The sequence below is a fragment of the Vanessa cardui genome, chromosome 14 (assembly GCF_905220365.1).
Source record: "Vanessa cardui chromosome 14, ilVanCard2.1, whole genome shotgun sequence".
In the NCBI taxonomy this organism is placed as follows: domain Eukaryota; kingdom Metazoa; phylum Arthropoda; class Insecta; order Lepidoptera; family Nymphalidae; genus Vanessa; species Vanessa cardui.
In genome coordinates, this window is record NC_061136.1 from 10,486,942 (window position 1) to 10,512,305 (window position 25,364).

The 25,364-nt window shown below is 32.5% G+C and overlaps 1 protein-coding gene across 1 annotated transcript in view; it reads left to right on the plus strand.

Moving 5' to 3' along the window:
• The first annotated feature begins 219 nt into the window (after window positions 1-219).
• LOC124535230 (homeotic protein proboscipedia) overlaps window positions 220-25,364 on the plus strand; it is a 35,519-nt gene continuing 10,374 nt past the window's right edge. The window contains exon 1 of the mRNA XM_047111358.1: window positions 220-838. Within this exon, the coding sequence (XP_046967314.1) occupies window positions 361-838 (478 nt within the window). The 5' untranslated portion in view covers window positions 220-360. The remainder of the gene's footprint in view (window positions 839-25,364) is intronic.

Genomic DNA, 25,364 nt, shown 5'->3' on the forward strand with positions numbered 1-25,364 from the left:
CTCCACCTCCTGTTACATTTAGTATGGCGTCTCTCTATTTGGCGCAACATTGAACGATTAGACGGGCCTTTATTGCTGTGTCGTAACAAATGACCTCGAAATTCTTTATTAACTTAACGATTTACTTCAAAGTAATCCATAAATTGTGTAAAATATAATACTTCTTTTAACAGTTACTTGAATATGTTTTTCTTTTTATTTCAGATTCCGTTATGCTGCATTCTGGATCTCGTGAGATTTGCTCCTTTAAATAACATTAACTAAACAACAAAATACAACATCCTCATAAAATGTATTGAAGCGTAATGAAAAAGTGACATACATGACTGTTCGCGGCGTGATTGGGTGACACCGGCAGCGATGCAAGAAATATGCAACACCGCCGCGCTGCCGCTCGACAGTAACCCCTTAGTCCGCAAAATAAAATGTGAAGAGTTCCCTGTCAGAGGAAAACAGCCAGCGAGAATTGGCATGGGGGTGCGCGATGAAATGGAAGAAGAGTTTGCAGTCAAGACGAGGAACACTCCGCCAATGGGCCCCGCGCCGGGACAAGAGCACCCGCGCATGGAACATGGAGGCAACGGCTTCTGGCTGGCGGCGGTTACAGCTGCAGGAGCACCTCACCCCATGCTCGAAACGGAGACTGGCTTTATTAACAGCCAACCCTCAATGGCAGAGTTCATGACTGCACTGCCTCAATTAGGTGGTGGGGAATTGAGCCCGCAACACACCCCTCCTGGCTACGCCCCAGATCTACCATCGCCGGGAGGCGGTCTCAACGTGCCCGAATACCCGTGGATGAAGGAGAAAAAGACGACCAGAAAGAATAGTCAGCAAGGTGAGTTAACGTATTGGAAATAAAATAGTAGACGAGAATAATATCATTACTGTTTATTTGATAAAACAAAGTCACTTAACGCTGTCTGTCCCTATGTATGCTTAGATCTTTACAATTCGCAACGGATTTTGATGTGGTTTTTTTTTAATAAATAGAGTGATTCGAGAGGACGGATTCGTTTTTGTATGTAATACGTAAAGAATGTAGTAAAGAAACACTGATAGTTTAATCATTCACTGCTATATTTAGTATCAGTATTGCACCCGTGCAAAGTCAGGAAGGGTCGCTAGTAATAGTATATGATCACGTCCGCTCATGGGTATTTAACGCAGCGACTATTTTATACATTGGCAATGTGCCTTCTAGCATAACAACTTACTAGTTAATACTTGTAATTACATACTAACTATAGACACCTTTACATAACACAATGATAAGAAGTACCTACTACTACTGTGTAGCAGTAGCCCACGCAGAGTTTACCTTCATTTAAATTTTGCTATAACCAACAATTCTAACAACTTTAAACTTATCTCCTTTAAACTTATGATCGAAAAATTGCGAAAATAGCTAAACTGTAATTCTCATACAATGGGAAATGTTGTTTCGTAAGTGCCACTAACTGCTACGTGAATAACTTAAGAATTATTATAGAGCCTTTCAGCAACAACAAATGGCCATTCAACCATTGTGTTCTCGTTCACGGTCCCAGAGTTTCTTTAATGAACATCAAATTACACCGAAATATATTGAATTGTATGGCGCGACGACGTCTCATGTCTGTAACTGTTTTTGGCTGTGAGTGTGGGAGTGGTATCACCGGTGGTTGTATTATTTAAGCCAGCGACCCGCCGCCACTATGCCGTGTAACGGAACGGAATATTCGATATGCACCGTGAACACAAATTATAAGTGAGAACATTTTAAAACATAAATTTATACGTTGGCTACTTCTCAAATGTAAAATTAGTCTAAACTTTGCATTTTGTTCTTTAAATTCATAAAGATACTCGCTTTTTTCACGAGTTAAAGGATATAACTCTTTCAAACAGAAATTATTATTATTACATAAGGTTATATAAAAATCTGTGATGCCTAACAAATTAAAATAAATAAAGAAATAGTTTTGACACATGATAAACTATGAACAATATATTTGGAAAAATTCCAAACATCTGTATCTGTAATATACATTTCAATAATTTACTCAGTTATATTAACGAAAAATAGGCGACATTAAAACATGTAGGTAAAATAATATTTGTGTTCTAGGAATATCTATGTATAAATAATTCATAGTTTTATTTATTTATATTACACTGATATCATAAGGGCAATAAATATCATTACATTAAAATTAAGATAAGCTTTCTATTATTGAAATCTATAATAACAAGGATTTTTTTTTTAATTTATATCAAATAAGAAAAAAAACTGAGTCAGTATAAAAAAGTGATCCCCATATTTTTGCACAAACAATATCAGTAGACGAAATGACCCTAAATTTGTCGCAACACAAAACAAAGCCCGTGCTTCATGATCCATCATCATCCGTCGGCCGCGTGAGAACGCGACCTCACCTGGCCCATACGTCTTGTTCAATATGCGTTACATTATTGCTAAATTACGAGATCCATGTCAACATGCCACTTTTTATACTAATCTATTAGCCATTGTCTGAAAAATTAATTTCTTAAAAATATTTTCAATTAATTAATCGATGACTAATTTCTTTGTTTATCTATGTAACATATTTTATCTTAAATGTATTATTATAATTATGATTTTGTAAGTCTAATGCCATGGTATCAACTCGAAGCGACTGCGTACTCAATCGTAGTTCCTGTCCTAAGATGATTTAATATCGTTTACTTCTTAGCAATTTTTTAAGATGTTTTTTTTTCTATAAGTTAATTCATAGCATAAAATATTTTCACTTGTAACCGCGTGGTAGCAATATTTTCATATTTAAGTACGATTAACACTGCGGACAGAAGCTGCCCCCCGCCGTGCGCGACGGGAGGCCAAGCAGCGGCTCAACATCGCGTACGGAAGAATTGTAATCATCAAACTCGAGATGTATGGTGAAAACAATTGAATATAGATTTCTAACTTACCAAAACAAATTCGTATCTTTTCTTAATACGTCTACAACTCTACAGTCTGTTTATCAAATCAATAATTAGTTAACAATTATTTATAAGGTATTCTCTTTCATTTATTCGTAAAATGTATATACATACACTTTATTTTATATAAAAGAAAATAAAAAAAATAAAAACTAAAGCGGCTCGTACATCCGCCCGCCTTCCGTCCGTATCACCATGACAGACAAACCGACGAAGCACAAGATATTTCCTACATCTAACGGTTTCCTAATATAAGAATAGAAAATCCAATATACGTAACTAACGATCACTAGAGTGAATATAATGAAATGAAATTAACATATAAGGAGGCAGAACTGTATACATAACGATTTAAAAAAGAAATTAAAATTAGGTACGTACGTAACGTATAGCTAAAAAAAATGTTGCGAAATAATTTTACAAAATTTTTACTCAATTCGTGTATTCGTATTCGGGTTCATTCTTTTGATAGCAATAAGATAACGATGGCAACACCGTAGCATTGAGGGTAATCCGTCACTGTCACCGCTATCGAGCGATGCACGGCGCTGCAGCCCAGACGCTTTGTGCTAAACTTAGATATTGGATTTACTAAGTTTTGACTGATTTTCTTATGTGACTGCAACATTTTCTGATTAAGTATGCTCTATAATAAAGTAATTACAATATTCATATGTTTAATTATTAATTTTCTATATGTTTTAATATGGCGCTTATTATAATCTCTCTTACAATGTTACTAACTAAGTAGGATACTATTTAATAATAACACTGATCGTCGGACTTCGCTCAGTACTGTAGTATATTGCTTACTGGCCGTTCCAAACATCTCATAGAAAAGGTGCTTTGTCTTCTATTCCGTAGAAGGTAGGCATCGAGGGACATGAAACAAATCGTTCACACGGCCACGCCTCCGGCCTATCTCGGGAATCGAAATTAAAACGAACGCTCCAACTCGATCGATCATTCCGATTCATCCTTAATATAAAAGCATTATTTTTGCACTGCCTCAATTTGTTCGCGGTTGACTGACGCATGATATGAACTCAATTTATAAGCTTTATTTCGATCAAAATAGCAACTCGCAATAAAAAAAACACACCTCATTTCACGTTGCAGCTGCCCGTAAGTAGAGAACTATTTAAGTACTTTTATTTAAGTAAAAAATGTCACTATAAATACGAGGTCAATGAACCGGATTAAATTAATGTGGTGAGTCGAAATAACATTTTTCAGAACGAAAATAAGGAACGAACGTAAATATTGAATTGCGTGTGGGCAGGCTTATAATTATAGGCTGCATAATAGCTAAATTAATGGTATGAAGAAGGAATAAGCACTGCCCAAGATTACATATAAGTAAATGCATAGTTACAACGAACTGCACTAAATTTAAATGAAAAACAATTCTCAAATTTATTTGGAGCATTGCTGTAGAATATATAATGGAGTATGGTAAATCTAATATGTATCTATATGAAGCGTAGACTCTCGCTGGTATACTAAGTCGACATTCGGATTTAATAAATGTATTTAATTTTTTGGTCCTATTTTAAGCTCACTCTTAAATAGCCTATACAAATACGTTTTCAAAAATTAAATTATTAACATATCTTCCTGTATCCCTAAATCGAGAGGTTGGCTTTCCAAGTAACCTGTCGATTTACGGAGAAGCACATAAAAATTCGAAAAGTTTAGCCAGTTTGATCACGTAATCTAAAATTACACTTCTCTTCTGTCCGACTTAGCTATCATATTTACAGATGTTAACATTTTTCTCTATGTCTGACTGTCTCCTTTCTCGCTTCCATGCTACTCAATTGATTCTGATGAATTTTGGTCTTAAACAAGCTCTAAGTCGAAGGAAGGACGAAGGCTATTTTTTATGACTGAAACCTGACGACCAACAACTGAAAAAACAACCAAAAGTTTAGGCGATTGGCATTTTTTATACCGGGTATATATTCAAATTATTCATAGTATATATTTTGAATTCTTCGAAACTGTACTAATTAATTTTATAAATTTAAAACACCACTGTACTCGACGTTATAGAAAAAAGTAATAGTTGGTTATATAGAACAATCAATCATTCTAAAAAACCTAAACATTTCTGTGAAATATTTGATCGATATAACGTGGAAATTTTTCAACCCTATATAAAGTGATTTCCAGTTAAAGTTAAATGTAGAACAGCCGAATCGCGTGTTACCTAGATAGTCTGTAACTAAACAACTGAAACATTCACCGTAACGCGAACGCATTACATATAATGATGATTGCTGAGAATTTCGTTTGTTTACATAACATATTGAATATTGATAGCGAATAAACGAGAAAAAATTAGTTGAATGAATTGTCGTAATTATTTCAAAACATCATTTATTATTCGTCAATTTGAATAGCCTATAGTATCTGCCTATTATAATGGTATGTGTGAGCTTCTAGCTATGCCTGGAGTTAGCTTACAAATACTTCGCGTAACTTGGTGGTAGGACACACTTTGTTCTTTACTTTGTGGTAAGGTTTGTACGAGCCCATTTGAGTAGGTACTCATAGCATATTCTTCTGACGAATATTACTTAGAATTGTTGTGTTCCGGTTTAAAAGGTGCATGAGCCAGTGTAATGATAGGCACAAGGGATATAACAGCTTAATTCCCAAGGTTGGTTAACACGTCAATATTAGTGCGGACAACTTACCATCAGATGACCAATTTATCCATTCACCTACCTATTTTATAAGGTAACAAAAGAACAATAATAGAATATCATACAGTAACTTTAGTGAGCCTTTTTTAAAAGACATATAAAATCCAGTCTACGGGCGAAATTGACTACACATTGTACATATCTAAATCAATAATAATATTGAAGTAATCGGCAGAATATTACATTTAAAGCAAAATAATATTAAAAAAATGAATATATTGAAAAAATAACAATGGATGTTTACACTCTCATTTTCAAACTAATTTTAGTAATAATAATCCGCAACCATTACGAACAGGTATTTTTTCTAAGAATGCTACAGATAGACACAGAGCAATAAATCTTTTGACCGGCGCTCTTTGATTTATGTGAAAAATGACCGTAAATTTGAGGTTAGGTCGGCCGTCACGGGCGGGTCCTACGGCAATCATAAATGTCTCCCACCAATTACGTGTCGAACACCGTCAGCTAGATTTGAAATTGCCTCTAAACTTTACTTTTGTGGCAACCAAATAATATAAAATTATTTAATTGCTTTAATATCGCCGAAGTGAATCAACAAAGAAAAATAAATTATTTTTTTGTTTTCCAATGCTCAATGATAATGATTTTTTATATATGAGTACTAATGTTAATCTATCGTTTCTTATACATAAATAAAATTTCAATAAATAATTGCTGTGACAATACCGAGACATTTTTTCGGTGTAATTGGTGTTACTATACACACGATAAGAAAAATCGTAGATATTTCAAAACACAGATCTCAATCAATATCTCCAATAACCATAATTCATAGATCCATCAACAAAAGTAACCGAATAGAAGTAAAACACGTTATTTTCCGTATAATCACAGTATTCATTGGCTGTCAATACATCGGCAGTATGATTTACGCCGTAACACTTTCACCTCCGTTATATCATTCGGAGGACATAAATCAATGGCGCGACGTCCCGCGACTCGGGCCCCTTTTATCGTGTCCCGACGTCCCGGTTAGCACCGGTTGCAGGATACGTGTTGACTGAAGTCACTTTTAGAAATTTTCTATGGTTGTTTAACTGTTAACTGTGAATAACGGTGACAAAATTCGTGAACATTACTTTTAGTAGGTTTTTTGAAATATAATTCAGCTTTCTTGTATAATATTAAATTTTGGTATAAACATATTAATTTAATCTCAACAACTTTGTTTAACACAATTTTTATATGACCTTTACCTATGTACTAGGCATAAGTACAAAATGTGATGAGTTCTTACTTGTAAAAAAGTATACCTATGTACCTATGTGTACAAAAATGTAACACTATCAATCAGATTCTCAAAATTCATTTCTTAATTCATATTTCTATAAATAGTTAAATTAGCGTATCTAATTCCATTCCATTGAACGCGTCTCAACAGGAGCCGCACCTGCAAACAAACAAACACACATAATCCGACTAAGCCATAAAGAAGCAATCAATAAATCACTTTCACTGTTCGGGCGCCGTTCGGGCCCTTTGTCCCGATTGTCGGCACCGCAGTTGCAGCAATTAGACACTTACCTGCTACCCGCGGTAATCCTATTATAAGGTGCATGAGCGACAGCTTCGACGTCAGCGTGGGCGGTCGGAAAATGCTGTGGTGTGGCTCGATCGTTTTGTTGTCGTCTGTACCGAGACATCAATGAAATATTTCGATGACATACATATATTGTTATTCAATCGATTTATTCAATTTGATTGACTAAATGATAATTGTGACATAAGAACAAGAATGAATTTTTTTCCAATCATTCTTTATATTATGATTAAATACTTTATATAAAAATAATTTTATTCCTCAAAATGGTAATCCATATCCCTTGTAACTCAATTGTAATTATGGTAATAACATCATCCTTCACCACTGCCATACAAATCTGTTTATGAAACAATTTTCTCATTTAACGCGGGATTGTTTAACACTTCGCACCCCTACCCTTAAGAGAGATGTTTGCTGTAAACTGATTTATCATATCAGCAGAGTTCCAAACAAGCATCATCTTACACGCATAAACCCTCTATCACCACCGCAACTTGAAAACAAATTTCAAACAATTTTCAACCTTATATTTATACATTTACGATACACATTAAGCCAAATAGCTCAACGTGTCTTCTGAGTACTAGCTTTAAAATAATTGTGACATCTGTTTTGCGTTGTCCATGAAAGAGTGTATCTTATGACGTGTATATTGGGCTTAAATTTGTCTGTATATTTTGGTTACTTACGCCGTTGTGAGCTATATGTTAGCTGACACAGAGAAGCTTGTCTGAGACAAGGGTGCTATGCATGGTGTTGTCCGGTTTCCGGACACAAACTCGCCGGTAATTAACTAAGTTTTAACTACATATGTATGTTTATAAATACTAATGATCTACTCTTACATATTGTTTATATATTATATACATATGTTTTTGTCTTGGAGGTATGCGAATTTTAGATTAAACGATTTATTAATATTACGAAATAACCACAAAGAGTGGGTACGTTTGTGTAGACTATGAAACTTAGATTAAGAAATTCATATTAAACTTTACCGAATAATATAGCAGATGTTAGATATTTGCATACAGTTATATCTAAAAAGTAAAGTTCTTCGTTCAACGTTAACGGTACTTCAAAGAATAGGAAATAGTCCATAAAGGCATTATATGATTTTTTCAGCATACGCTCTAAAATATTAAAGCATGAATAACTGCTAGGTATACTAGGGTATATCTAGCGGATGTTGTCTAAAGATAATATCCTTTATTTTATGACAAGGCTACATATATTATTTCAACATAGAAAAAGAAAAAATATTGTGAAATATTCATATTCACACTTATACAAATATCGCCGCAAAACTAAGTACGTAACACATGACGCAATCATAACATAAGAACCAGTACGTATAACATTTAACATCCTAATGAAACCTCAAACATGTTCAAAGACAGCGTATAAATCACTTGCATCTTGAGACCGCGAAATCCGTTTAATCATCTCAGCGGTTATTAATAACGCCTTTGAAATTAAACAATAAATTTGGGGCTAATCGCGCAGAACCGCCGCAAAGCAACCGAGGCGGCCGCTGGCTGAGTCAACATTTATAGAGACAAATTGTTGCACCACTAACACGGCCTCGGCGATGTATTAATCTTGAAGCTGCGACACTGCGCCGCCGCCCGCCCCCCTGCGACACTTAACTAAATGTTACGCTGAAACACTGCTGCGGGAGATAGTTGGTGCGTATCGAGTTTTTAGATACAAAACTTTTGAGTATTCGTATTCATTTGTAACTTATTATATAACACGAGTTGTCTACAATGGTTCTAAATACGAACATAAAAACAGTGAAGAAATAGTTTGTCATATGATATGACTTCGAACGAGTTATTGGCGACGGTTGTGGACTCGTTTCTTAAATATCTTCTGAATATATACTTAAGAAGATTTCTTAATTTACCCAGGATAAATGTATATCTTTGAGCTTGTCAAACAAACTACACTGTGTGTGTCTGTTATATCTAATTTGACAAAAAAAGACCCGCTGAGTTTCTTTTGCCGGTTCTTCTCAGGTCACGATGTTTCTTTTTTCGAACCTGTGGTAGTGTTTAATTTGACCATAAATAAGTAAATGTAATACTTCTATATTGAATAAAGAAATTTGAATTGAGTTTGAATTTGTTCTATATTGTAAATATATGAGTAGAATAAAAAAAATGTTATAAGAACAGTAATAGTTAAATAGCACTTGATGTGAATATTTCCAAATTAAATGTTTCACTGACTTTCAGGGGAGTAAAAAATAAAAGAAAATGAACTCATGAAACGAAATAAGATTTGTTTTTTATCGAATTATTTCTTACAAACCATCGAGCACAATAAAAGGTCGTGCATACTAGCGTTATCGCGGCGGGACGCGGAGTGATAGGATGGTTTTCTCCCCATTTCCCTCGCATGATATATTGTGAGCGGTGCGACACAACTATTAGTGCATCCGTCATTAGTCTCCGTCATCGCAACGTTTAGCCACTAGGGTCTGCATAAACAACTACATTCGGTCTTAACATGGCATATTTTTTGGTCTCAACCACATCGAAACGAATTACGCGTACGCTAAAGTAACAATTATGATACTTAATTTTTTTCAAATAATATATACCTTTTAGTAACGTTAATAACATTTTAAGTAAATTAAAGTAATAGTTGTTATAAATATAAAGATTAAAAAGGCTTTAATTTTTTTCTTGATTCGTCTCAAGTCTTAGGTGTTCATTTATAAACAGATGGTCAATTTTTGTTATTCAATAAGCAAGTTATAAGTATATAGTCTCTAGCATTTCTGTGCTAACTAAAAATTTTTAGATTGCCAACGAATAAATAAATGTTTTCATTTTATTGACTTATTTTTATCAAAAAAAATTAATTTTGCCCATTGATGAGTAAATATTTTCTTATTTTTAACTTATTTTTAACAAATATATGTATAAATAAATAAATCATTCAACTCAACATTAATTATTAGGAACAAGAATACAATTTAAAAAAAACGTAGTGCATACAATTTTCGTTCACCCTTAATTGATACATAATAGCTTTAACATATGACGTTTGTTTAATTATTAAATGGTATACATCAATGAGTCTAGCATGTATAAAATAAATAAGACGTCTTTAATCAAGGGCACTTTCTTGTTCGAGGAACGTTTGAGGGACCGCGGTCCGTCTCGGAGGGTGCTAATTGTCTGAGACTATTACGTACCGACTAATGAAACTGAAGTATACTACACAGAAACTATTAACATCACCGTGTATTTAGTTTTTGAACTAAAGCGTAACGTTAATAGTATAATCATAAATATTGTTTGAGGACATCTGACATTACAGTTATATTGTTGTCACTTTATATTTCAATCTGTTTTCGCTTAAAAATAAAATTACACAAGTAAGAAGACTAGCTATCGTAGTTTAGGCGTCAAGAAATCAAGAAACATTAAAAGAATATTAACTAATTAGTCCGTCCTCAACGCACCATCAAATATGGCGGTTTGCTATAGTTGTCATGTCTGTGCATGTAATTCCACTAACGCGCTCATCCTTCTAACCCTCGAACCTAAAAATAACTTTCTATTTGGTGGTTGAATAAAATTGGTGTAGTTATACCATGAAGAATTTCCATAAAATTCCACCACCAATACCAATAGCATAACAAATAAGTTTAGGTAAATAAGTCCGTATACTATCGATAATCAGTACATAGCACAACAAGATCCCATCGTAGCCGTCACCGAGTGAAGGGTGTTAATTCTCTAAGACGTGCTAATGAAAGCGACTTACGCTACCCACAGATCTCGAACCGATAAACGCCTCAGGAATCCGCAGGAAATTGACGTTTTGCTACTTGGACTTGCTCTTGATGACAATAATACTAAGAACTTTATACAATTTTGTAACAACAATTCTAGGCTATAATATGAAATTGTAGGCATCTCGTACTGTAATACTAATATCAAAATTTAACTAATATAAAATGAAACTTGAAATAAATTGAATAAGTCGTCCTTTACAAATGATTCTTTTCTTCTGACCCATGACATGTACACCTAAAATATTTTTAATGTGTTGATATAAATTCATAAAACTTTATTCATAGAACTTTATCGTGTAGTTGTCACTGTGCGCGCATCATTAAAATTAACTCGCTTATTTTTTTTATAAAGTGCCAACTGAGTGTTATAAATAAAACATAAATAATTGTTCAAATTACATTTGAGCATTTATTAGAATAATAAAGGATAAACGAATATAATAAGGGATCAATCAAATGCATTAAACTTCACTTAAATATAGTGCAACTATCACGATCATTTGGTAGTACAGTAAAAGTTAAAATCCAATTCGAACTAATGTAAAATTTTAACGTATCTAGTTAACGGTATTGAATTAAAATTATTAAATAATTTTAATTGATATAAGATATGTACTGTACCTATACAACTCTTACAATCCTTATTACTTGTATTGTTGTGGTCTGGTTTGGAGGTTAAGTAGGCTTTAATAACAGATATATAAAACCTCTGACTGTGTACCTACTGACGGTGTATAAAAAAACAAAAAAAAAAAGGTAAACACATGGCAAAGTCTATAGAGCTGATGATCTCTTAATATTTATGATTTGTTTTCCATTACAATTAAAATACAATTGATAATAAAATACAATTTAAAGGTAGTTTTTTTTTAAGTAGGTACATATCGTTTACATGTGATGTTCTTGGAATTTTAATAAAAATATACTTGTTTAAATGACATCATTACAAAAAACGACGGAGACATAATAGAACGTACACCCCCGATCGTTATATCGAGAGCGGGATCGATGCGGGAATCACTCCGCTTTGAAACTAATTTGATTTTAGCATATTAAGGGGGGCGCTATAAGGAGCATGTCTTAGCCACCCCGGTAATAACGAAAATGATGTAAGGTGTGCCCTTAATATCCATCACGCGTCCGTATTTGCTTATCTATAGACGCGTGGAAGTATAAAAATCGTCAGGGGTTATCACGACGACTTGTGCGTACGTTAAAACACTTAAGACTATTAATTTTCAGACTAACAATTCTTGCTCATATTATAAATTCGAAAACGTATATTTGGATGTATGTTGTATGTATAGTCACTTTCAAATGACTTCATTATTTCTAAATATCATTTGAATTTAATATTGTCATAGATTATTTTGAAAGATATTTTTTTGTTATATTTTCATGTGTCAGGTCGTATAAGCTTCTAAGGTATTTCGCATTCAGTACTACATCATATAATGTGTGCCATGTTAAGCATCTTACTAGATCAATTTGTATTCTTAAAATATTACATAAAAGATCGATTAAAGATACAATCGCAAGCTATAGATAGTCGTATTAAAGAACGAAATCTAAAATTTTTATCAGATTCATCTCGAAACAAAAAGCTAACGCCTTTTACAGCAAACTCATTTAACTTTAGGAATACCCGCTCCAAGATACCTGTTTCCGCTTCGATTTTATTGTCTCCCGTTGTCCTATTTTCGCAATACATTTGTTTTATTTATCTGAATTTACGGATTAAACGTTTAAGAACCGCGATCAGTTCTATGTTTTGAAGTTGGTTTTCAAACTGGGGTATACAATCAGAGAGCAGGAAGTATACCTACGTTCGGAAATAAATGTAGGCTTGAGGGGTAGATAGCAGCTCTGAATGCCGGCCTCACGGAGACCTCTCAATCGGATGCTGAGGTACATAAATAAGACTGGATGAAGGTGTTCCTTATCTAAAAGGTTTGTCACTTGACTTCAGTTACGATCGTTTGAATATGTACTTGGAATATTTATTTCATAGAAGCAAAACAGCGAGCTATTTGAGTAATATTTTTATGATATACACATATATTTAAAAATATATATATATTATAACCGTCTATCGCAGCTATGTTTGCAATTCAATAATACCTACGGACATGTTCTTGTTAAGAATATTTGTGTTTGCTCTTTGCTTTGATCTTCATGACTTTTCGAGCTGTCTGAAAAATATGATAGTCATTTATTATATTCCAAACATTATTTTTATTTGTCTAGTTTGATTGTCTAGTAAGTTATTAATTTCTTGATATCATTGATGTTGTATATAAAATTAAACAAAACAAAGATTTAAATTTCATTAAAAATCTTATTTTCGAATCATTGCGGACTCCAAAAATCTCGAAATAATCCATTTTACAATACAAATAAAATATTTATCTATACGTACAAATAATATCTAATTCATCTAAAACGGCTAAAAGCGGTTTATTGAACCGCGAAGCATTTGTAATCGTTTAATACCCTCAATTCTTTATCAGCGCCGAGGGAATCTGTACTTACCGGGATTCGCCCCGCTGCGCTTCGCTGTAATGTATAACCTGACGAAAGCTAACTGATTATCTTCTCTATTTGTTTTGTTAATCAGCCAAATAAATCGTATTTGTTCAAATTATTACTTCGATGTTACAAAGTTAATAAATGTATTTGTTACAGAATTGTAGAGAATCAGTCAGTATTTGTACCTAGTAATTACTCAAATAATGTCTATGTATTAATTATATTGTCTGTTCTTTTTTCGAATCTCAAGCAATGTCGGCAAAAGTAAGAATACAATACTGGAAGTAAATTCCGAAACTAACTTGAGTTTCATATATTGATACACAATAACTACGTACATGTAGCGTATAAAACAAAACGATCTTTCTTCTGATTTTATATTGGAATATTCTCATAAAATTCGGAGGTCCTTAAGAATAAAATGTCAAAATAACACTAAAAAGCAAACGACACAAACTAAGCCGAAGTCAATAATGACGTCATTTGCTTATCAGTTGACCATTACCAAAATCGAAGGCTACATTACGCAGAGTCCGAATGTCCCGAACCGATATAAAAACATCTTATCAAACGCTACGTCGTTGAAAAGCGGCATCGATTACAATATTCACTTCTAAAAAAAGTCATAAATTCTTTCCATTTACAAAAATAAAAACATTTCCAATCTTATCGGCTTCGATTTTTTAAATAACGGTACACCAACGGTAGCTCTGGAGTACGACTTTTTTGTCCCCGGTTCCCCTTTTTTCCGGGGAAGAATTTCTTTTCGGCAATTTAGAGGCGAGCAGATAATAAAAGGGCTCTAACTGCTCCGATCGCACCCTAATGAAAACTTGAAAACTCCTCATTTCAGTATCAATAATTCCTATTTCACGATATCTGTGATTTTACGAATCTAATTGATAGTATTTGAACTAAATTTTTTCCTTATTAATTCAAAAAACTGTATACGTAAAATACGGGAATAGTTATTATTACAATACAGATCAAAGTAACATTCAATATATTTTATTAGGTTATTATACTAATTTACTGTCAGAAATCCACGATTGAACTCTTTACCTCTGTGAACCGCAAAACTCAGCAAGATTTTATAGTATTCAATTATTCCCTATATATTATATTATGATACGATAATGACCGAATGAAATGAAAGAAATGAAAGGTGTTGCTTTAGATTCGATCGACAAAATACATTTCAATTGAAATCAATATATCTAAAAACAATTTTATTTTAGAGTGAATATGATATTTTTTTATTTAACAAATATGAATTTTAAAATCGCTCGAGTATGATCATAACCGGATTATCTCAGTTGGCCAGCACTTGACCCAGTTGCACTGGGAGTAAATCGAAAATCGATGTGCCAACGACCCACGCGACTCCCGCGCTCCAGCTACGCTTACTAAGGTTACGATGTGATATGTTACTCTCACTTAATCACTCACTCACAATCATTTTAAAGGACTAAAAAATCTCTGTCGAATTAATTTCAAGAGATAAATGATTATTATTAAATCATTTAACTCAAAACATAATTTCAAATAATAATTTCAAATTGCTATTTACATTAAAATATACTTATTATTGTTGATTGTTCGTCATGCAAACCAGATAGGTAAATGTGCAAGAAAATAAAATAATTGAATTGACATTTATTATTTTTTTGATATAGGAGTCGACACTTAATCATTGTATGTTTTAAATAACGTATTATAAAAACAATCATAATCATGTAGACAAATTATTACGGTACAAAATTTCACATTCTAAATAAAAACCTAAAAATGCAGCAGTAGAATGGTGAATCTGAATCTTTCACATACTACAATGATATCTTGTTTCTCAACTGTTTTCGTTTCAAGAACCACGTATACAAAATTATCTTGTTCAACTTTAAAACTCTAAAGTTTGAGAGTTACTTCTCATATATCTACAATACAACTATTAAAGTATTAATTGTCCGTGGTATATTAATATATATGGACAAGACTACATGGGCAGCAAACAAACAGTAAAAGTCTTTACACCTCAAAATCGTTGCCAATTTAAAACGGACTTTGTATTCAAAAAATTAAAATAATAATATTTATCTTAGAGATAACACAATTTATTTTTTAAAACACAACTCCTAATTTTCTTTTTAAATATTTTCGTATCAAATTTAATAGAATTACTTATCTACAAATATTACATATTTATGTGATATATACGTCATACGCTTTATTAATATGAACAATAACTAACATCGACTCGGAATCTAAATTCTACAAAGAGGAACGAACCGATAAGAAACTCTGTAATTACTCTTTTTCACATATATGCGTGTAATAAAATGGAATTAAATTTATGTATTATTTATTAGATTATTAGATATCTACAAATACAATCTCAAAGATCTTTTATCACACACACACACACACAACTCATTTATCGATGTTATTTTTGAATCATTGCAATTAAAAAGAAATGTACATATTATACATAACTATATAATATACATATATGTATATTGTATATGTTATATGTATTACGTTCACAACAATACCACGATGCACGACGCGGATGTACTACGTATTTTTTCAGTGACCGGTTATTCCCCTCGTACACGTGACCACTAATTGCTCAGCTGGGACGATACTTTATCCTAGTTTTCCCATTTGAATATAATACTGTATTATTATGATACGCATATTGTTTTAAGAGTCATCTTTGAACATACACCAATGTAAGTTATATATATGAATATTTGCGTTGGTATCCAATAGAAGCTGTAGGTACATATATGTAATGTAAACAAACAAAATGATATTAATTACTTACATAAAATTTCTAAGTATTTAATCTATCTTATAACTCTATGTAAATATGATTCAAAATACAACATTCGCTCGCATGTAATTGACAAAATTAACGTACGCCCGCCATATTGAGATTGTTCAAATTGAGGAATTATTTACAAGCCGCCGTCGCACCACATGTCCTTTCCCGGTACTCGGGAACTTCTCCATGCCTATTCGAATTCCTGTATGGAGTAGAAATACGGCTTTATAGGAGTAAAATCATACTTTCTCCTCGACGGTTCGCGGGGTGCGGTATACTAATGACCGCGCGGGGAGAGGCTACCTACCTACGTATACCTACTGCCACGACAACCACACTTTATATTGCGTTTAGCTGCCTACCCACACTCTCGTTCAACACACACAGACAAGAATTTGTATTTTTTATGATATTCCGCTGTACACTATTTTCTTTTTGATGAAAGGTACAACTTGCAGCTTTTATTACGGTGCATACCACGAGCGTGTATATTTTAAAAATCATTTCTCATTTGCTAACATTGTTTGGCCTGGACGTTTAAATTTTTGATGTTACACTTTTTTTTACACCGCTGATGCTATTCGAAACATTTCTAGAAGAGAGTTGAAAGACTTCCTACTACTAGTTTATTCGTACAATATTTGTTTGTATTTCTAAAGCTGTCACAATCGTGTAGCAATATATGTACATGACCGCTGCCACAGTAATATAATATAGTATAACTAACACGTTAACATGAGTATAAAATTATCTCCTTTTTCAGATTAATATGTTAAAATTAAATTGAATTGTTTCACTTTACACCAATTAAAAGCAGTCACGTTTTCAGCAAGTCACGGTCGGGTATCCATATGTAGGGCCAAAAGTCGGTGTCGGCCTGTTGAACCAAATCGCTGACTCACGAGCCCTGTGTCAAATCTCAATAAACACAAGCGGAACTTTTGTTAAGCACATGTACTGTGTGGTAGAGATATCACATTTGCACATTAGTGATGCAGATGATGATTTAAAATTCAACAAGAAAATAAGTTATATATAGCAGGACTATTAATGATATTACGAATATTTTATGTAAATAATACATAGCTTAGAAGTAAATGCGAGAACTATGAAATATTTATTTATTCACACATACCCTATGATTTGTTGTAGGTAGGACGTTGCGGTGTTTCAAACCTCTAATTAGAGTTCCGCAGGCTCGGATTTTATTACATACATTTATTCTATGTACGTGTATTTAAATGTTTCATGTAATCAAGCTTTCGTAACTCTTATTATTTCATAATGGTCATTTTCAATACCTAACATTCTTAATACGTACATAATACATTTATACCTAGTTATTTTATACTGTCGCATTCATTACATTATAAGAAAATAGAAAAATGTGATCGTTTTGTACTAACAAGATTACCCAAAGTATATCATTTAGACTGTTGCAGAATTCTTTTCCAAAAATATATTTATTGTAAAGTCCGATGTGTAAAAGAGTATATATACAAAGTTGATTTTGACTTTAAAAAATGTAACATACGATATCCAAATTGTTATTGGAATAACGCATCATCCATCAGACGGTACGCCGTCATGGGGTGAACGGATTGCCAAAAAGTAAGGGACAGCTATATCATTCATCGCGCGTTAGAAAAGATCCAAGAGAGAAATTTAAGAATTTGCATAATCTGCTCGGGTACTTTATCATAGAACCACGTGTCAGTGACTAGTGCAGTCGCGGATTACGCGGGTCGGATTAAATCGTGCATCTCGCGACTGGATAGGAGAGAAACGAATGCCTTGACGTACTTAAATGTTTTGATAATAATAACCCTATTTTGTATATTGAAGATTTTTAATGAATTCGAACACATCTATTCCATATGTAGCAAACTCGAAATTTCCTTAGAACAAGACGAAATATCCACCAGTGATATACTATAATGTTTGATATACATAAAGATAAACATTAAGTATGTAGCGTATAGCCTCAAATTTTTACGTGTGAAATACGAAAGCACTTTACAGAATAGTACCTACTGCTGATATGTGCATTAAGTCGCGCTTTAATTTTTGTAAATATAATAAGATTCTTGACCAAGATTCAATAAATAAATGTTATATTAAATTATAAATATCACACTGGCAGAGGGAATCGTCCAAAAAACGCTTAACTTGTCCCGCTACAAAAGGAAAAAGCCAGCGTCTTCCGTTCGGTCGGAGCCAAAGAAAAAATCTTCGCGAGGGATCCGAGCCTTCCATTTATCATATTCCATATTCATTTATTCGTCAAGTTCTGGATTCATTTATTCGTCATGTCTTGATTTCGTCTCATTTATTATTAAAAATGAACTGTCCGGAGCAGAGCGTGAATACGACATTGCCCGGAGGCTACCGATTTAATCTTAGAATAATTTCATGCCAAATTAGGTCATTGTCTAAAAACTGTTGCAATCTACTTTGATTAACCAAATATCAGCTAATAATTTGGATCATTTCAATATTGACAACATCAAAATCATTCTTAATTCATAAATACAATAAATCTTCGTTATCATCATCATCATTACATAGTATAAAACAAATTCGCTTACCACTGTCTGTCCCATGTATGTTTTTTTAGATAGATTGATTCGAGATGAAGCTTTTTGTAACACAAGGACAATATAGTAAAGAAACAAGAAAAAATCTGTAGTAGGTATATTTAGTATCATGCACCCGTGCGAAGCTGGGCCGGGCTGCTAGTTATTATTACTATTATTATAACGTCTCACGTATTATCTAATTGAAAAGATAACTCAGACCACTGTAAAATACACATATGTTTGAAATTAAAATATAATTGAAACCGGCCTTTAGAGTCCGTTTACATTTTTTCACAGAAATGCACTTAAAGATCGCAAGGTCAGTTGATAGGTATATCGCGATCCCAACCCTCGACCGTGCTGACCTGGACTCGCATGATGGATGGCGGTAGGGACAGTATCAGACCGTAATTCAACATGACCACTTAACATTATAATAAGTTGCTACTGCCTGAGTTGTTTTCCATAATAATAAAACCAATACTGTTTTATTTTTTATTACTGTTATATTGAATTTAATAAATTGAAAATAATGATATTAAGAATATACATATAACATACAACTTTATTTCATTGAATTATATATTTCATCATTATATATTCAATATGATGTCTTTATGTTTTCATGACGTGTATAAAGAACTAACACTTTGAACGGATCGATTAAGTAGGTATAGTTGAAGAGTGAGAAGTTAAAACATCAAAATTTTCACATAGGTAATTATTTCATAATGAGCCTAAAAATAAAAAAAACGAATATCTCTTCGAAACAAGTGTCCATATCTTATAGTTTAACTTGATCGTTAATTGAGTTAATTCTTTCGATTGGCCTGACTTGTTTCTCGGGGTTTAATCTTGCTCTATATCAAATTTTATCGAATACGGTTCAGTTTCTAGGACGTGAATGAGTAACTTACAAACAGACAGAGTTACTTTCGCACTGTAATATTAGTATAGGTGACAAAAGTTTGTGCTAAATGAAATTTAGTCATAAATATTTTGTTCGACAAATATGAATGTTAGTAAAGTCTTGAACACGGATGCATCAAATGACATAAAACTGCATTCGATTTAAAAATCTAAGAGCAAAGTCTAACTCAAATAACAATTATTATTATTATTACATCTCAAAACTCACGATGATGGATGACTTGACTGACATGACTCGTGACACGAACCATGACAAGAATGTCTCTATTACCTATGTACATGCTATTAGTCTGTCTAATAATGACTTAGCTTAATACGATTATAAAACGTAAATAAAAACCTAAGCAAATAACAAATAAACTCGTTCTATTTCAAAAATAAAACACTACTTAAACATGTTATTTTATAGTGATTTATTATAAATTGTAGTCATTTTGTCTTTTTGAAAGACTTAAAAGCGAAATGGACAAATGTTTCAATGTCCATTACAAATTATCTATGTTATAACTGCTAATAAAAATGAGCCTTCAAAGACTTATTCATTAAGACCTATTTCGCTCAACACTTTCATTGCATAATTTAATTAGTCAAATAATAATCATGGTTTTCATTTGCTTTGACACACAACTGGAAACAATAACAGTGAATTGAAAATATCCAACCTCTTACTGTTCCTTTGCTTGAGATAGGAAACGCAATGATTTAGAAAATTTAGATCTTATTATACCATTATAATTCACTGAACTTTGGAGGATATGCGTATGCATTTGATCCAGCACAGCACAGTAGGTTTTCCCAAAAAGTTTTCCATGTCTGTCAAGCTAGAAATAAATATACCAATTAATAACTGTTGATTTTGTTGACTCAATAAACTTAAAATAGTATTTTAATTTAATAAATTTATTAAAATATGATACATAAAATCAAATGATTCAACGTTATGAAATCATAGGAAATGTCGAAAAATAATGTTATCACAAGGGGTCGAAGGCAAGATATATATGATCCATTTGTAGGCAATCTCGACAATAAAACGTCAGTCTTTGTGTCGGCTGTCGGCGAGTCGTAATTCTGCCATTTCGCCGACATAACAAATGAGCGCGCATTACGAGTGGCTATCCCGGACTACATACGTCACTGGCTTACCCGAAGTTTCGTTACAAGGTTTATACAGGTATTGCAACATGTTTTAACTTTGAGTTGCGGCTTAAAGTTTCAATTCAAAACAAACTTCTAACATTACTCTTGAAAGTTTATTTAAAATATCATATTTTATTTCATATATATATATATAATAATAAAGAAATGAGACTGTAAAACCTCAATCAAATTGGTGCTCCGTTCATGATACAGTAAGCAAAAAGTAATCACGTATCGAATTTCAAGGTGAACGATCCATACAATAACACGGCTGTCTCCAAGAATCAAATCTTGGCCCAAAAAACGGCTATAGGATGTGATGGGTACAGGACCCGCCCCGGGCCCGCTACGACAGGAACAAATGACCCCACCGCATCATAATAAATAAAACAATTTGTTGTTAATTAGATTTCGTGAATTTAATTTTCATGTCGGTAATTGGTCGGTGGCCACAAAGAGCGGCTCTCTATCAGTGATGGATGATCGAATGGCGCCTTCTCACTATTTACCTTCGTTCGTTCTAACGTAATTAGACGGTTCGGAAGTTTACTTTCATTATTGCTTATGAACCTATTACCATTTTTAATATACATTTCATTTAAAATGATATGTATACTCGTGTGTTTATTATTTCAAAGCGTGAGAAAAATCTGTAAATATAAAAAGAACATAGGAGATATTATATAACACTTTGATCAATACTTGTAACTACTGATTTTAAATAAATCTTTATCCTTGTATTATTTCCAAAATTATTTGAAGAATATTTCGGGAGAAAATTTTAAAAAGAAAACAAAAGATAAATCGGAAAGACCGCTCGCATTTAGACAGTTGTTACCGAACTGCTAGCGTAAAGTTTAAAAAATAAACGCCGAAAAAAAACTTGGAAAGTCACGGGCGCTTAACTTTCTTCCCCTGTTTTATTTTTCGTTCCCTCTTCTACAATTCTGTTTCTCTTTCGTCCAACGATAATAAAGCACTTTGTCTCTTTCTATTTAACTGATAAGTTACTTTTTTAAAGTGCAGGAAAATCGAATTCGTTCACTGAGCGAAATTAAAAGCTGGCACTCGCAGACACAAGTCATAAAAAGGAAATATGAATACCGTTAATCAAATAATTTACTTTGTACTCGTTATTGTTTATTATTTTTGGCGTAATATCGTATACAGACCATAAACAAAGTTAAAATGTGCTTACTTGTGAATGACGTAGATTTTATTTTTGTTAATTCAGACCAAGAACTGGGGTTTTACGTGCAAAGTCATTGTACAGTTTGCATTGAGAGGTTTCATGTTTACTACAAAATGTTCACAAAGTTTGTGGCAATATATATTTTTGATCATATATATATTCAATCATTATTATGATGACTTAAAAATAATTTTATACAAATCGAAATAATCTATCAAATATTTCTAGAAACCAATACCTAAATACAAAATATAGAATTGATTCCAATAGAAAAAATATGTAAATTGATAAACAAATGGAATTTTAAATTGAACATTCAAAAGCAATCAAATAAAAAAGGCTACAAAATTTACTAGAATACACGTAATGCTTTATAATTTTGTAAATGAATGCTATAAAAGTTTCATACAAATATATCAATAAATCGTTCGTATTTTTCTAGCTGTACTGTGATGCAAATGTAACGGTCCGCACCACAATAGGGTGATGTTAGTTGAACGCAAATTGTAATCGCGAACCGCTACCGGGAAACAATCACATATTGAGCTTGCAACACCAAATATCATTATTTTTTGTGTACATGAGAATCTATTTCAATCACATTATTTTATGCGCAGATTATTTTATTATAGGTAGGGTAATATAAAGATGATTTAATTTTAGTAAATCATCAATTAATTTTTAACTTATTTTAAATGTAATTTTAGGTTATATTTGTTTAAACGTATCGTAAACGAATTCCATCCAAGATGTTGCTCGTATTAACAACATACATTTATTTTAAATTCTTTCTTTAATCAAACCTGCTCATTGCGAAAAAACTAAATGATTAAATTATATAATTTCTTAAAGATACATATTTAAATGTCGTGATTACCTATATGTTTCTAATAAACGAGGAATACTCTAGGTTTAATATACACATCTTCTATATTATTAAGTTCAAATAAATTAAAAGTATCCTTTGTCTACGGCATAGTCCATTAGAATACATAATAAGCGTGAATAAGTAGAAATTTCAGAAGAAATTTTCGCATAATATTTAACCGAGAAAACAATTTCTCATCATACAAATATATGAGAGTCACTTATTACTATGACTCAAAAGTATTAACGTAAAAACTGCTGAAACAAAACCGGGCGACGTAGCGATACCCTGATATTGATATGAGTGACTTGCACTTACCGCCCTTTGAATAACGTCGATGTTATGGACAACTACCCCACCCTACTGAACTGTTTACCTAACAAACAATGTCCTTAAGCATTATGCTCGCCCAGTAATCTTACTTAAGTTTACAATTATGCTGTTAAATTCTAACTCCTAATAATCCGAGTCATCGTACCTGCTATTTATTGTGATTATATTAAAATTTCAAACTTTAACAAACATTCCTTTATTAGAATTCTCTGAGCACAATAGATGCCGAACACAAATAAAATGGATTACAAATTATATAATAACACTAAATAATCAATCAAAATTTCAATTAGAAATGATCATATTCATGAAAAAATATGGATAAAATACGACGCACGTATGTTGTACGGCAAGTTGTATCCAATGTTTTACGATAAAAAGTTTCCTAGTAAAGCAACTAAATCCTGTATATCTTATCCGACGACAGTAACGGGACGCAAAAGTTTGAGAAGCCACAAAACCAACTGAAATAGCTACTATGTCTATAAACAAGAGAACGGGCGTGGAATATTCAAGAGGAAAGTTGGCCACCGAGTTGGTCATTCCACAGTCCATTGAGTGCGACAGTTGCATATAACGGGCTTAGTTTGGACACCATACGTCACGGGTCATGCATTGTCCCTAATGAAGGCAAACTTACGATAATAGGCCAAGTTATTGCAATCTGAGCTCGGTTTGATGACCACTTAAATGTTGTGATCCTTAGACTAAGTTTTCCCATTATAGAGTGTTGTGATATTATATACATCTATCTATGTTTAAACTTTATTTAAATGCCTTTGTTTTTACAGGCAACATTATAACGCAACATTTTACTTGATTATACTAAAAACTAATGCATCGCACATCATCTTAGATATTTTCTTTCAATACATAAAAACTAAATATTGTTTAATGAAAACACAAATATTACCACATTGTTGATCAGTAATGCCTAATTTTTTTATCACAGCATTTTGACAAAGAATGAAATTTAAGTTAAGAAAATTGAATATCAATTTGTAAGTAGCTCATAAAAAACACTTGAATCATTATCAAATAAATTAATACAAAATTCAATTTTAAGTATATTGAAATATCACAGAATATTTTATTAATTTTAAATGTTTAATGTGAGGACAAAGAACAAGTTGTCACGCTCGTCTTTCGTCACTCCGAGCTGAGTGACAAACAGCGGATACTATCTTAACTAACTCTATATTCTGAATAAACAAGACCTTTTCAAACAGATGTCTAATGATACGAACTTGAATTCCATTTATAAATATGTTAAATTGTTTTTTTATCTTTATATTCGATAAGCATAACATAATATTAGTTATGTATTACACTTTTCTCAAACTATACGTTACTGCACTCTATTAAGGTATTCTTTGCGAGCTATAAACTCGGATGTTAAAGAGGGATATTTAAAAAGGAAAATTTAAATATATGTGACAGCAATTTGAATTTACAGGATAACAGGATATATCTACTTTTTAGCAAGTCTAAGCCAGTATTGCGTTATCTCTTTATACGCCAAGTAATTTTAGAAATATATAGATCATTTGCATTGCATACTTACGTTGTCTCTATCGTAATGAAGCTAGTTTATTAAACCGTTTTTTTAGAGTTCATACCACTCTGCAGCAGTGTTTTTATGACATTTGTTTGACGATACATCTTGTAAGAAAATAAGAATAATAATATATTATATATCAGTTCGACTAATTCAACTAAATAATCTTATTATTTTACATATTACTGACGTATTTTATAAAGTATTTGTAAAAGGCGACACGTGTGTCCAACATTACTGGGAATTCGAATGTGATAGGTGTCCATCGACACATGTCTAAAACATGACAGACAGAAATAAAATATGAAACAAAAAACATCAAATATAGTCTCCATTCGTGATGACACAATGC